The following is a 16,583-nucleotide window of genomic DNA, read 5'->3' as shown; positions in this document are numbered from 1 at the left end:
GCCACGGGGAACCACAGGCTGTTCCCAGAGTGTACTGGTTCTCCAGGACGTCCGCCGCTCACGCAGACACGGGTGAGGGTTGTACCACTCGTACGGGCTGAGTCTGAGGACAGAAACACAAAAAACCCCCACATGAACCTCTCCTCTACCTGGAGGAATGGAATCATCACTCTCTCAGAAGCAGACAGAAGCAGGTGTGTTACCTGGCGGCGAGGGAAGAGGACACAGCTGACGGCGAGGTACGCCAGCAGCATGAAGAGCCAGACAGCGGGGAGAACGGATCCAGGAAGGAGAAAATAACCGGTTTACGACCCTGAAACACAAAAACACACGCTCCTGTCTTTAACTCTGAGGACATATTACAGGAGTCTGTGCACAGAGGTGATAGGATCGATTCCCAGCCTGGGACAGATTTGGTGCATGTCTTCCTACACTTTGTCTCTCAAGCTGACCTATCTCCCCAAACACACACACACATCATCATCACCAGTACTGTTTATTTACGCTTGCTGCCACCTGCCAAAAAAATGGAGGAAAGATGAAGAAGAAGATGCAACAGAAGAGAAGACGGTAACCAGCTAGCTAGACTTTACCGCAGTGTGTAGCTTCTACTGCACTTCTAGTTTTACCCCTCTAGAACGCTACGCTCCCAACATGCAGGCCTGCTCATCGTACCTAAAGTCTCTAAAAGTAGTATGGGAGGTAGAGCCTTCAGTATCAGGCCCTCTCCTTTGGAATCATCTACCAGTCAGGGTCCGGGAGGCAGACACCCTCTCTAATTTAAGAGTAGGCTTCAAACTTTCCTTTTTGGATAAAGCTTATAGTTAGAGCTGGATCAGGCTTGGACCAGGTCTTAGTTATGTGCTATAGGCTTAGACTGACACTGGGATCTGTCTTTCCCTCTCTCTCCTCTCTCTGCCTGTCTCCACTTTAACTCTTCCTGTCCCATTAAAGTTACTAACCATAGACCTTCTGGAGTCCCTGAGCTCCCTTGTCTCGTAGGTTCCTCTGGATCTCTGCTGTAGATTCCTTTTTTGGGGTCTGTTATTCATCCTTTCTTTCTTTCTTTCTTTCTTTCTTTCTTTTTCTCCTCTTCTTTGTCTCTTCTCTCATCCCTCCTTCCTTCTGTTTTCTTTCACATTATTATCTCTTTTTCTTTCTTCTGGTCTCTCCTCTCTTCTCTCTTTTCTTAGACCTTTCTGGAGTCCCTGAGCTCCCTTGTCTCGTAGGTTCCTCTGGATCTCTGCTGCTGTGGACGTGTCCAGACTCCAGCTGCTACAACTACTACTATCCGTCTCCCACTATCATCTCTCTCTCTCTTCATCTCCCTCTATCCCTCTCTCCAACACGGGTCTCAGCAGATGTGTGTCTAACATGAGTCTGGTCCTGCTGGAGGTTCTGCCTGTTAAAGGAAGTTTGTCCTTGCCACTGTAACTTGCTAAATGCTGCAAAGTGCTCTGCTCATGGTGGATTAAGATGAGATCAAGACTGAGTCCGGATCTGATCCGGTCTTGATGTGGGTCTTGTTAATGATAGAACATAGAGGACGGTCTAGACCGGCTCTGTTTGGAAAGAGTATTTTGATAAAGATGGTTCTTCCTGCGTGTCCTCTTGACAGACTCACTGACATTAAACCAGAAGATCTCTGAACTGAAGTGAAAACATTCAGTTTAACAGCAGAGAGGTTCTCCGTCTCAGCTGGCACGAGTCGAGATAATGACCTCCTGTCACCTGAAACCGTCAGGCCTGAAACCACAACCTTCACTTTGTGATTGACAGTCGTGCATTTAGGAAATCGACACTCTGGATTGTGTATTCTGCCTTCTCCTCTCCTTCAGCTCGACTCGTTTTCAGATCAAAGCACAGGAGCAGGATGGAGCGGCAGATTGCAGTTACGAGCTTTAAAGAAGTGAACGACCGTCAGGTGGTGCACTTCATCACCCCCCCCCTCCTCCAACGCTGTTAATGATGCCTTCACTGCCCCCCGTACTCTCCTCTTTTATCTGATTTAAGGATCTGGCACTGAGGAGGATGAGGAACTTCCAGATTAGACTAAATTACTGTGGATGAACTGTGAAGGAGGCGACCGGCTCTGTTCTGTGTATTCGTCACTCTGGCTCATCTAGAAACTCCACAATGTGGCTCTAAAATGCTAATTTGGTTAGCATCATATCAGTAATGTGGCTAAAATGCTAATTTTGGTTAGCTCATATCTGTAAAAAAAATGTGGCTAAAATGCTAATTTGGGATAGTATATATGGGTAAACAATGTGGCTAAGATGCTAATTTCGGTTAGCATCATATCAGTAATGTGGCTAAAATGCTAATTTTGGTTAGTATTACATCGGTAAACAATGTGGCTAAAATGCTAATTTCAGTAGTATATATGGGTAAACAATGTGGCTAAGATGCTAATTTTGGTTGCATCATATCAGTAATGTGGCTAAAATGCTAATTTGGTTAGCCTCATATCTGTAAAAAAATGTGGCTAAAATGCTAATTTGGGATAGTACTTATGGGTAAACAATGTGGCTAAGATGCTAATTTCGGTTAGCATCTATCAGTAATGTGGCTAAAATGCTAATTTTGGTTAGTATTACATCAGTAATCAATGTGGCTAAAATGCTAATTTTGGTAGTTACATCGGTAAACAATGTGGCTAAATGCTAATTTCAGTTAGTATTATATCGGTAATCAATGTGGCTAAAATGCTAATTTCGGTTAGTATTATATCGGTAAACAATGTGGCTAAAATGCTAATTTCGGTTAGTATTATATCGGTAAACAATGTGGCTAAAATGCTAATTTTGGTTAGCATCATATCTGTAAACAATGTGGCTAAAATGCAACTTTTGGTTAGCATCATATCTGTAAACAATGTGGCTAAAATGCTAATTTTGGTTAGCATCATATCTGTAAACAATGTGGCTAAAACGCACGTTTTGGTTAGCATCATATCTGTAAACAATGTGGCTAAAATGCTAATTTGGGTTAGTATTATCCTCTGGCTCATCTAGAGACTCCATGTTCGCCTGTTGAAGATTTAAACCCAGCACTCAGAGAAGTTTCTGCGTGACTCTGCTCAGTGAAAGTTCCTCCTTCAGCAGTGAACATGAGAGAGAAACAGAAACATGTCTGTGACGTGGTCGAGTCTGGAGTCTGGAGTTCATGTCTTTCTGTGCCTGATAAATAACAGGCGAAGGTCGCCATCAGAGCTTGTTCTCAGCTGATGTGATTCTCAGAGGCGAGTTTACTGCATCAGGCGGATTCAGGTGAGCGGCGGTAAGCTGTCAATCATTTAAACTCGAGAGAGACACAAAGGCAGCTCTGGAAATCTCCTCACAGAAAGTTCAACAGTATTTAAGGCGAGGGACGGGGAGGCAGACTGAACGACAGAGCCGAACGTGTTGTTTCAGAAGCTTTAATCTTTGTCCACTCTCCTTCTCCGTCTTTCTGAGGTCCAGCTCTGATCACGTCTGGCTCTGTCACAAAAACTCTGCTGCAGACTGATGTCAGACTGAATAATGAAGTGGAACAACATGCTACCTCTGAGCCTTCACTGCAGACATCATGTCACTGCAGACATCATGTCACTGCAGACATCATGTCACTGCAGACATCATGTCACTGCAGAATCATGTCACTGCAGACATCATGTCACTGCACAAAGACAAAGACAAAAAACACGTCGCACACTCATTTACAGCTGTGTCAGATGCTTGATTCTGATTGTTTAAAAACCCCTTGATGATGGTTATTAACTTTCACTAACATGAGCAACACAAGAGACAAACTGATCACACGTCATGTCAAATTAATCCACAGAAATGAGTTCTGGCACATGTAGCTTTTGCTTGTTGACACCATCGACCGTAAGGCGAGAGGTAACACCGTTAGCATCATATTTGCCAACAATGTGGCTAAACTGGTTTGGTTAGCATCATATGGTAAACAATGTGTCTAAAACCGTTGGTTTGGTTAGCATCATATTTGTCAACAATGTGGCTAAACGCTAGTTTTGGTTAGCATCATATTGGTAATAATGTGGCCAAAATGCTGGTTTTGGTTAGCAATATTGGTAAACAATGTGGCTAAAACGCTGGTTTTGGTTAGCATCATATTGTCAACAATGTGGCTAAACCGCTAGTTTGGTTAGCATCATATTGGTAAACAATGTGGCTAAACCGCTAGTTTTGGTTAGCATCATATTGTTAAACAATGTGGCTAAACCGCTGGTTTTGGTTAGCATCTATTGTTAAACAATGTGGCTAAACCGCTAGTTTTGGTTAGCATCATATTGTAAACAATGTGGCTAAACCGCTGGTTTTGGTTAGCATCATATTGGTAAACAATGTGGCTAAACCGCTAGTTTTGGTTAGCATCATATTGGTAAACAATGTGGCTAAACCGCTGTTTTGGTTAGCATCATATGTAAACAATGTGGCTAAACCGCTAGTTTTGGTTAGCATCATATTGTCAACAATGTGGCTAAACCGTGGTTTTGGTTAGCATCATATTTGTCAACAATGTGGCTAAACCGCTGGTTTGGTTAGCATCATATTGGTCAACAATGTGGCTAAACGCTGGTTTTGGTTAGCATCTATTTGTCAACAATGTGGCTAAACTGCTGGTTTTGGTTAGCATCATATTTGTCAACAATGTGGCTAAACTGTGGTTTGGTTAGCATCATATTTGTAAACAATGTGGCTAAACGCTGGTTTTGGTTAGCATCATATTTGTAAACAATGTGGCTAAAACGCTGGTTTTGGTTAGCATCAATATTTTTGTAAACAATGTGGCTAAAACGCTGGTTTTGGTTAGCATCATTTGTAAACAATGTGGCTAAACCTGGTTTTGGTTAGCACATATTGGTCAATGGGCTAAACCGCTAGTTTGGTTAGCACCATATTGGTCAACAATGTGGCTAAACGCAGGTTTTGGTTAGCATATTGTCAACAATGGCTAAAACGCTGGTTTGGTTAGCATCATATTGTCAACAATGGCTAAGCTGGTTTTGGGTTTGCATCATATTTGTCAACAATGTGCTAAAATGCTGGTTTTGGTTAGCATCATATTGTAAACAATGTGGCTAAATGCTGGTTTTGGTTAGCATCATATTGGTAAACAATGTGGCTAAAATGCTGGTTTGGTTAGCATCATATTGTAAACAATGTGGCTAAAATGCTGGTTTTGGTTAGCATATTTGTCAACAATGGCTAAAACGCTGTTTTGGTTAGCATCATATTGGTAAACAATGGCCAAAACGCTGGTTTTGGTTAGCATCATATTGGTAAACAATGGCTAAAACGCTGGTTTTGGTTAGCATCATATTTTCAACAATGTGGCTAAACGCTGGTTTTGGTTAGCATCATATTGGTAAACAATGTGGCTAAACGCTGTTTTGGTTAGCATCATATTGTCAACAATGGCTAAAACGCTGTTTTGGTTAGCATCATATGGTAAACAATGGCCAAAACGCTGGTTTTGGTTAGCATCATATTGGTAAACAATGGCTAAAACGCTGGTTTTGGTTAGCATCATATTTGTCACAATGTGGCTAAAACGCTGGTTTTGGTTAGCATCATATTGGTAAACAATGTGGCTAAAACGCTGGTTTGTGGTTAGCTTTTTTCCTACTAAATCACAACACTAATATTGTATTTTAGAGGAAGTACCTCTTTGGTCCTTTCAAAATAAATATTTGTTTTCAAATATTAAATTAACTAGCCCAGGCATAAGGCAGTTAAAAAAAATCTAAATTAAGACATCACAAATGTAATTTGTTACTTGCTCAAGATGAACAAACCGCGGGGTGACTTCTTACTTGAGGTTTTCTTAATAGAACATCGTGAGCACTCCACTCCATGATTACTCACGTGCTCCTAGTTCACAACCTCAACTGTACTACGAGCCTCGGGCTTATCCCATACTTCCCCCTCTCTAGTGCTAAGCCTTCTGGGTAATGTAGTTAAATAACAATAACAAACAACAAAGAAGCGCAAAAACGATTGTTGTAAAATGAGTATAAAAGAGGTTCCAGAGCGCCTGTTTTTACAGCAAAATGAAATGACCTTTTCTGATTTCTCAAAGCACTTTCACACTGCTCCTCCCACAGATAGTCAAGGGTGTAAATTGGGGTCCGGTGCCTTGCCCAAGGAAATCCTCGGTCCCCTGACTCCAGCTGACCGTAGATGCTGCTGAGGGACGGACCACACAAGGATCCAGAGGAACTCAGACTTCAGTGTTTTAAACATCTGTTAGTTTGTAGAATCCGGAGCGTCACACTTCCTGAATAATCCTAATGATGTCACTCTCCGTCCCTCACACACCGCCGCCGCCGCCACTGTCTCCCCGCTGATGATGTCAGAGGTCCTTGTACCTGCTGTAATAAATTAGCGTGCCCGTGATGGAGCGAGCGGCAGAGTGATAATACATGGAGCTCTAATGAATTGGGAGCAGCAGCGGACATAAATTCAGTCTGCTGATCACCAGAGGGCACGAACGCTGATAAACATGACGCCTCTTCACTAATGTGCGTGCACGAGTCAACAGCCTGAGCAATTAAACAGATTACCATCTTTAAGTGTGCTCGCCAGCTATTCGGAAGGCTGCTGCATGTGTGTGTGTGTGTGTGTGTGTGTGTGTTTTACAGCCCACATAAAGCTCTTTACCTCCAGTCTGATTGTATCTCTTATTTATTTACTCTGACAGCCACAAAAACCGTGTTTGGTTTGAAGTGTGAGAGAGCGCGCACACACTCGCCTTTGTTTGCGTGGCGTTATCATTAAAGGGCGTTAATTAGTTTAGATTAGGTTTCATAATAACAGAACGCAGATCTAACTGTCTCAACAATCTGCTGTGCTTCCTTTAACAACAGGAAACCGTGCGCCTCGTGTTCGCAGAGACAGCTGCGGCTTCCTGAAAACAGAAACATCTAACCTGTCAGCGGTGTCGTCAAATTTAAATAATGCTCCAGGCTGATTGGAGGAGAGGATCATGACATCATCAAAGGTGCAAACTTTGAACCAATGAGGATTAAAGACACACACACTGAAAGAATACAGGACTGTACAGTCATGGCCAAAGTTTTGAGAATGACACAACTATTAATTTTCACAAAGTCTGCTGTTTCAGTTTTTATGTAATTTGCATATACTCCAGAATGTTATGAGGAGTGATCAGCTCAACTACAATTAATTGCAAAGTCCCTCTTTGCCTTGAAAATGAACTTTATCACCAAAAACACATTTCCACTGCATTTCAGCCCACAAAGGACCAGCTAACATCATTTCAATGACACACAGGTGTCACACACATTAACACAGGTGTGGGTGTTCATGAGGACAAGGCTGGCGGTCAATCTGTCATGATTGAGTGACTGGACACTTTAAAAGGAAGATGGTGCATGACACCATTGTTCCTCATCTGTTAGCCATGGTTACCTGCAAGGAAAACGTGCAGCCATCATTGCATTGCACAAAAAGGGCCTAACAGGGATTATAGCAGCGAGTAAGATTGCACCTCAGTCAACCGTCTATCCAATTATCAAGAACTTCAAGGAGAGAGGTTCAATTGTTGCCAACAGGCTCCAGGGCGCCCAAGAAAGTCCAGCAAGCGCCAGGACCGTCCTGAAGGTGTTACAGCTGCGGGATCGGGCCACCACCAGTGCAGAGCTTGCTCGGGAATGGCAGCAGGCAGGTGTGAGTGCATCTGCACGCACAGTGATGGCGAAGACTTTTGGAGGAAGCCTGGTGTCAAGGAGGGCAGCAAAGAAGCCACTTCTCTCCAGTAAAAACATCAGGGACAGACTGATATTCTGCAGAGGTACAGGGACTGGACTGCTGAGGACTGGGGTAAAGTCATTTTCTCTGATGAATCCCCTTTCCGATTGTTTGGGGCATCTGGAGGAAGGCTTGTTCGGAGAAGACGAGGTGAGCGCTACCATCAGTCCTGTCTCTTGCCAACAGTGAAGCATCCTGAGACCATTCATGTGTGGGGTTGCTTTTCGGTCAAGGGAGTGGGCTCTCTCACAATCTTGCCTAAAAACACAGCCATGAATAAAGAATGGTACCAGAACGTCCTCCGAGAGCAACTTCTCCCAACCATCCAGGGCAGTTTGGTGATGAAGAATGCCTTTTCCAGCATGATGGAGCACCTGCCATAAAGCAAAAGTCAGAACAAAATGGCTCGGGAACAAAACATTAAGATTTTGGGCCCTTGGCCAGGAAACCTCCCCAGATCTTAATCCCATTGAAAACTTGTGGTCAATCCTCAAGAGGCGGGTGGACAATCACAATCTCCAAGCATTGATTATGCAAGAATGGACTGCCATCAGTCAGGATTTGGTCCAGAAGTTGATTGACAGCATGCCAGGGAGAATTGCAGAGGTCTTGAAAAAGAAGGGTCAACACTGCAAATATTGACTTATTGCATGAATTCTGTGTAATTCTCAATAAAGCTTTTGATACTTATGAAATGCTTCTAATTGTATTTCATTATACCATAGAAACATCTGACAAAAACACCTAAAAACCCTGAAGCAGCAGACTTTGTGAAAATGTAATATTGTGTCATTCTCAAAACTTTTGGCCATGACTGTATGTGATGATTTCTGTCCTCTCAGCTCAGCATCTCGTCACTCCTCTGTGTGATCGTCATCGAGCATGAATCAACGCCGGCGGCCGTGACGGGGAGGTGAAAACGTGCGCTCTCCGTCCGTCCGTCCGTCGCTGTATCCTTAAATCAGCGTTCAGAGGAGTACTCTGTGACTCTGCATGCGTGAGGACACTCGCATTAACGCTGACTGATGCTGAGTGGATCACAGCGTACTGGATCAAAAGCAGAGGGCAGATGGTGAGGTGAATACTGATGAGCTGCAGATGTACAGGATTGAGCCCGCCCTCAAGGGACGCTTCATTATGTTTAAGGCTAATTAAAGAAATGTTTTATTAACATTTATTGTGGTTAAAATCACATTCACACTGTTGGACAGCTGCCTGCTGCTGACTGACGCTGACTTCAAACATTACGGCTCTAAACGCTCCACTCTGAATATCTGACATCGTTAAACTGACGATGTTTATGAATCACGATGATGAAGATTTCTGACAAACAGAGAGGCGTTATAATAATCACTCTCTCTGGACTTTGAATATTTTACAGTGATGATCCTGTGATTTCACACAGACTCATCCGGGCTGTAAACTGATGATACAATATGAAACAGTGAAATCAATGTGATGGGTCATAATTGATTAATGCCTCCGACTGCTGGGATATAAAACATATGTTAAACATTCGACACAATGAACAGGTTACGTGTGGTGAGGTACGATGCTACGCCATATTATTAATGATAGACGTTTTTTTTCCAATCCTATACGAGTCATTACAACGTAACGATACATACGACATGACCTGATACTGAGCTATACATTGTGATATCAGTGATATTATAGAATGCTAGCTGATTGTTCCGATCTCTACATTACGTTAGCATATGTTACAAAACGTTCGGATATGATAACCTTACCATAGGATACACGAAAAAATCACGACATGGATACGACATGATACGACATGATACGACATGATACGACATGATACGACATGATACGACATGACACACATGACACGACATGACACGACATGATACGACGTGATACGACGTGATACGACATGATACGACATGACACGACTGATACGAATGATACGACACGATACGACGTGATACGACATGATACGACATGACACGACATGACACGACATGACACGACATGATACGACATGATACGAGATGATACGACATGATACGACATGACACGACATGACACGCATGACACGACATGACACGCATGATACGACTGATACGACATGATACGACATGATCGACATGATACGACATGACACGACATGACACGACATGATACGACATGGGATACGACATGATACGAGATGATACGACATGATACATATGATACGACATGATACGACATGATACGACATGACACGACATGATACGACTGACACGACATGACCGACATGATACGACATGACACGACATGACACACATGACACGACATGACACGATACTGACATGATACGACATGATACGACATGATACGACTGATACAGATACGACATGATACGAGATGATACGACATGATACGAGATGAACGACATGATAACTATGATAAACGCATGATACGACATGATACGACATGAATACGACATGATACTACATGATACATTAAACGAATGATACGACATGATACGACATGATACGACATTATACGACATGATACGATGATACGAGATGATACGAGATGACACGACATGATACGACATGATACGACATTATACGACATGATACGATATGACTCGATAGAATGGGATACATAAGGATACTAAAGATTAGGACCGACAATCGTCATATGACACGATATGATACAACCCGATACGATACGTTAAGATTCATTACGATACAAAACGATACTTACGATTCTGAACATGACATGACATCAATGATACTATAAGATTTGTTCCGATACAATACGTTAAACGTTACTATACGTTACCATACATTACCATACGTTACTATACATTACCATACGTTACCATACATTACTATACGTTACTATACGTTACTATACAATACGTTACCATACGTTACTATACGATACAATACGTTACGATACGTTACGTTCTATACGATACGCTACTATACAATACGTTCAATGGTGATACGTTACATTACAATACGTTACATACAATACGTTACGATACGTTACGTTACTATACGATACGATAAGTTACTATACAATATGTTACGATACGTTATGTTACTATACGATACGTTACAATACGATGCGTTATGTTACTATACGATACGATACATGACATAAAATACGTTACGATACGTTACGATACGTTATAACAATACGTTACGATACGATACGTTTAATACACGTTCAATACAATACGTTATGAACGCGTTACTATATGATACGATACGATTTGATACGTTATGTTACTATCGATACGTTACCATACAATACGTTACATACGATACGTTACTATACATTACGTTACAATACATACGTTACGATACTTACGTTACTATACGATACGTTACGATACGATGCGTTATGTTCTATACGATACGATACATGACAATAAATACGTTACGATACGTTATGATACGTTATAACAATACGTTACGATACGTTATAATACAATACGTTACAATACAATACGTTACGATACGTTACGTTACTATAGATACAATACGTTACGATACGTACTATACAATACGTTACGATACCAAATATGTTACTAAGATACGTTACTATACATTACGTTACAATACAATACGTTACGATACGTTATGTTACTATACGATACGATACGATACATGACAATAAAATACGTTACGATACGTTATAATACATACTTACAATACAATACGTTACGATACGTTACGTTACTATGATACGATACGATACGATACGTTACAATACAATACGTTACGATACGTACTATACGATACGTTACGATACAATACGTTACTAACGATACGTTACTATACATTATGTTACAATACATATGTTACGATACAATACTTTACTATACGATACTTACAATACAATACGTTACGATACGTTACTAACATTACGTTACAATACAATAGTTACGATACAATACATTATGATACAAGGATACAAGGACGATAAGATGCAACAAAAGATGTAATATTGATACCTGAGATCTGAAGCACACAAACAAACATCATGATGCATTAAAGAAGACTCCACACTAGAGATTGAGACCACTGAGGCACCGAGGAGAACGCTGTAAACGCCGCTTTAAGACTTCTACGCGTCGAGCCGAGCTTTGATGCAAAGTGTCTCATGGTAGAGTAAATCATGCTTTAAGTTCCCCGTTCACTCTCCACATACAGAACAAAAGCATTCATTTTTAAAGACGGATGCAGTCCTGAAAACGCCGCTCCACAAAGCTGTTGCAGAGGGTTTGTTTGGATTCATCACATTCTCAGGTATTTGTTCTTGTCGTTTGTCCATCACTCTTTTTCTTTTCTCTGTCTTCATTTATTTATCCGAGCAGTAACCTCTGAGCCTGAAAACAAACATCAGCCGCTCAGAGTTTAAATCATGTCTGCTCCTTCTCTTAAAGCAGAGGTATTTGTGCTTGTTAGCGGCCTCTCAGTATTCCCGGTTAACATGCTGTCCTCACCCCGTCTGCTATGCAAATACACTAACGTCCCCTGGCCTGTTTGCAGTCTGTTCACCCAAAATCTCCAACCTGAGCCGGCCTCTGTCACACTCACAGGAAGTGCAGTCAAGCGGCGTCCGTGTTTCTTATTCCAGTCAGGGAGGCAGAGTCACCGATCCTCCCTCAGAGGCGGAAAAAACTCATATTTTTCATTCAGCCCGCTGTCACCTTCCCCCCCTGCCTCCGCCTGCCTCTCGCACCCCACTCCTCCACCACAGAAGAGGAAACATACCCTCTGTCTGTGTCCCCCCCCGCCCCCCCACCCTGTGTGATCTCTCCGGTCGCAGGAATATTTTCTGTTTCTTGTCCTGAACTCACAGTTGACTGCCTGACCGAGCACGGGGGGGTTTGTTGTTGCCTCCGGCGTGGAGCAGCTGAGGAGGCGGCTGCTGTTGTGACTGCAGCGTTTTCTCTCTGAATTCATCAAATCAGTGACCAGACAGAGCGAGCGAGTGCAGCGAGCGAGCGAGCAGGGGAGACTGACAGCAAGTGTCAACAGGTGCAAACACTCGGCTGTTCCATTTGTTTAGGTTTGTTTTGCCTCTGCAGGCAAATCGCTGAAGTTAAACAAGTTTTATCAGATTCTTCAAGGTCTTATTTAGAGGAAAACAAACGTCCTGCTGAGCGGAGGAACAATCTGCTCCACAGCTGTGCGTTCTGATGATATATTTATACATCATGTACACCGAACATTCACACGAACCTGCTCCTGAGGCCACATGCTCACTCTCATGAAATACAGCCGCACGGTCTGCTGCTGCCCCCCGCTTCAAATATGAGAATATGGAGTCTTTTAGAGCTGACAGGGAACGTGAGCGTTCACAAGCAGAAAGGCAACAGTTCTAGACCGTCCTCTATGTTCTATCATTAACAAAGACCCAACATCAAGACCGGATCAGATCCAGTCCCATCTCCCAGACAGGACTCAGTCTGACCTCATCTTAATCCACCATGAGCAGAGCACAGAGCAGACAAACTTCCTTTAACAGGCAGAAACCTCCAGCAGGACCAGACTCATGTTAGACACACATCTGCTGAGACCGTGTTGGAGAGAGGGATAGAGGGAGATGAAAGAGGAGAGAGGACGATGAAGTGGGGAGGACGGATAGTAGTAGTTGTAGCAGCTGGAGTCTGGCCACGTCCACCGCAGCAGAGATCCAGAGGAACCTACGAGACAAGGGAGGCTCAGGGACTCCAGAAAGGTCTAAGAAAAGAGAGAAGAGAGGGAGACCAGAAGAAAGAAAAGAGGAGAAGAAATGGGGAAGGAAGGATAGAGAAAGGAAGGCGAGTAGAGAAAGAGGACAAAAGGATGAAGAAACATGGAAAGACAAAGAGAGGAAAGAAAGGAAGGAAGGAAAGGAAGGAAAGGAAGAAGGAGAAAGGAAAATAATGGAAGAAGGAAAAGAATGAAGGAAGGGAAGAATGAAGAAGAAAGAAGGAAGGAATGAAGGAGAAGAGGAAAGAAGAAAGAGAAAGGAAAGAAAGAAAGAAAGAAAGAAAGAAAGAAAGAAAAGAAAGAAAGGATATAACAGACCCCAAAGAAAGGAATCTACAAGCAGAGATCCAGAGGAACCTACGAGACAAGGGAGCTCAGGGGACTCCAGAAGGTCTATGGTTAGTAACTTTAATGGACAGGAAGAGTTAAGTGAGAGACAGGCAGAGAGAGGAGAAGAGAGGAAAAGACAGGATCCCAGTGTGTCAGTCTAAAGCCTATAGCAGCATAACTAAGACCTGGTCCAGCCTGATCCAGCTCTAACTATAAGCTTTATCAAAAAGGAAAGTTTGAAGCCTACTCTTAAAAGTAGAGAGGGGTGTCTGCCTCCCGACCCTGACTGGTAGATGATTCCAAAGGAGAGGGCCTGATACTGAAGGCTCTACCTCCCATACTACTTTTAGAGACTTAGTCACAGTCATTTTGGTGCTGCTAACAGTTCTACCTCAGTGTTTGCAGCTCACTAACTTCAGTTGTAGAGATTTATGTGTATATTTCTGATGATAAACGGGTCCATAGGGTCACTTTAAGAGGGCAGAGTGTGCCGGAAACTTTCCACCTTTCACGAGTTTGAGATGTGCAACAACTGTGAACACACGTCAGAGAGCTCAACATGCTCCTTTGGTTTTCCATCGTCATAACATTTTGCAGGACTCGATCAAATTAGAACCTGAAAACAGTCATTAGTCCTCCAAGATCAGGACCAAAGTCAAGAGTGGAGTTATACCGAGCAGACTTACTCTCACAGGGTAGGAGCTGTGTTCCACGAGTCACTGTAAGAAACAGCTTTTAGAAAACAAGAGAGTTTATGGAAATAAAATCTAAATATGGACTAAAGCTGTTTTTAATTATGAAAGGATTATTTGATTTGTGTGAGGAGTCCACAGAGTTTACTCTCCATCACAGTAACAGAAACAGACTTAGTGATGAAGACTGGAATTAAAAAGTAAACTCTTATTTATGAGAAAAACTAACAGAAAGTGTTAATGAGCTGCCAGAGAATTCAACTTATAAAGCAGAAGTGCTCCCTGCTGAGGCCGTCTGCAGGGATTTCAACAGAAACAAAGCTTTACGAGATCGACAGAGGTAGCATTCAAAAGAAAGATGAATCATCAAACATCGCACTTCAATAAAAACCTTTGGAGCCTACATTTCCCATAATGCAACACAACTTTTTTGCACTTGTAAAGACCTTCAAAGTCATCCCCAACCCCAGAAAACACAACATGCATCAACTTTGAACGAACTACATGGAGGTGTTTACCAGGTGGACGCGGTACAGGATGCGATCCCCAGAGTCATGAAGGGTTTGGAGAAGTCGATCACTTTCTCTCTCAGAGGTGATGGTGAAGCCGGCGACGGCCAGGTCTGCTTTCTGCAAAGAAGAACAAAGATGGAGGAGATGAGTCCTGAAACAGGAACTGATGTTCTTGTGATTAATGGGTCTTAAGTGTGCTGAAATAAAAACATCATGATGCAACTAAAGTTTGCTCCTCCAAATATTTCTGCAAAATAAATGCCCTTAGTTGTTTGTTCAATACATCCTAATAAGGAACCCCTGTCCACCTGTTTCTAGTGAGTCTCAGTTTCAGTGTGATTAGTGGATTACACAGAGGCTTCATTCTTTACTTTATACCTGGACGTCTCTAATGGACATCAACTATCAGTGTTCTGTTTCAGCTGTGGAGCATGTGTCCATGTGTATTCACTGAGTCTCAGTTTCACTGTATAAAGTGAGTCACATGTTGGCTAAAATCTGGCTTACAATGACTCTATGAAGTCAAAACAGCCTTCCCTGAAAGTAAGCTGTGTTCTTTGATGGAAACTAACAACTAGCTGTCTGTGTAGCTATTTGATAAAGTTTAGTTTCACTGTAAATAGTTAGTTATACACAGAGGCTTCCCTCAGAGGTATGAACCTGAAACAGAAACTGATGTTCTTGTGATGTTCTTGTAATTAACGGGTCTTCAGTTTGCTGAAATAACAACATCATGATGCAGATTAGTCCAAAGTCCAAAGTCCAGCTTTGTCAGGTCTGTCCTCAAGAGGAGAAGAAAACTACGTCTACAATGTTTGTTTGTTGAATGGAGGTGGATCCATCGTTTCTTTGCTGCGTTCAGGGAAGTCAGGAATCTAAACGCTGATTAGAGGATTAGAGACACTGATGTTTTTTAAGGTCTGACCTTCACAGAATGTTAGAATTCAGGAATTCTGTCTTCCTCTCCTTTCTCTCTCCTCTTCTCCTTTCCTCTCCTTTCTTCCCTCCTCCTCCTTTCCTCTCCTTTCTTCCCTCCTCTCCTTTCCTCTTTCTCCTCTCCTTTTTTTTCTTCCCTCTCTCCCTCATTCTTTTCTCTCTCCTCTGTCCTTCCTTCCTCTCCTCTTTTCTTTCCCCTTCTTATTCCCACTTTCCTTCCATCCTTCTCCTCTCCTATTTTCTTCCCTCCTCCTCTCCTTTTTCCACCTCCCTTCCTCTCTTTCCTTTCCTCTTCTCTTGTCTTACATCTTGTCCTCCTCTTTTTTTCCCTCACATCTTCTCCTCTTTCTTAATTTTTCATCCTTCTTTCATTTCCTCTCCCTTTTTCTTTCCTTTCCTCCCTTTTCCCCTCCTTGTTTTCTTCCCTCCTCTCCTCTTTTTTCATCTCCTTTTCTTTCTTACCCTCTCTCTCACCTCATTCTTTTCTCTCCTCCTTCTGTCTTCCTTTTTCTTCTCTCCTCTTTTCTTTCCCCTTCTTATCTCCACTTTCCTTCCATCCTTCTCCTCTCCTTTTCTCCCTCCTCCTCTCCTTTTTCCACCTCCCTT

General features: G+C 42.5%; 1 protein-coding gene across 1 annotated transcript in view; it reads right to left on the bottom strand.

Annotated features, from left to right (window-relative positions):
* LOC117828355 (glutamate receptor ionotropic, kainate 5-like) overlaps nucleotides 1-16,583 on the bottom strand; it is a 69,516-nt gene that overhangs the window by 12,598 nt on the left and 40,335 nt on the right. The window contains 8 exon segments of the mRNA XM_034705396.1: nucleotides 13-54; nucleotides 57-103; nucleotides 204-214; nucleotides 216-274; nucleotides 277-313; nucleotides 15,048-15,070; nucleotides 15,073-15,119; nucleotides 15,121-15,158. Coding sequence (XP_034561287.1) covers nucleotides 13-54; nucleotides 57-103; nucleotides 204-214; nucleotides 216-274; nucleotides 277-313; nucleotides 15,048-15,070; nucleotides 15,073-15,119; nucleotides 15,121-15,158 — 304 coding nt within the window.

The sequence above is a fragment of the Notolabrus celidotus genome, chromosome 16 (assembly GCF_009762535.1).
Source record: "Notolabrus celidotus isolate fNotCel1 chromosome 16, fNotCel1.pri, whole genome shotgun sequence".
Classification (NCBI taxonomy): Eukaryota; Metazoa; Chordata; class Actinopteri; order Labriformes; family Labridae; genus Notolabrus; species Notolabrus celidotus.
This window is presented reverse-complemented; position numbering and strand designations above follow the sequence as displayed.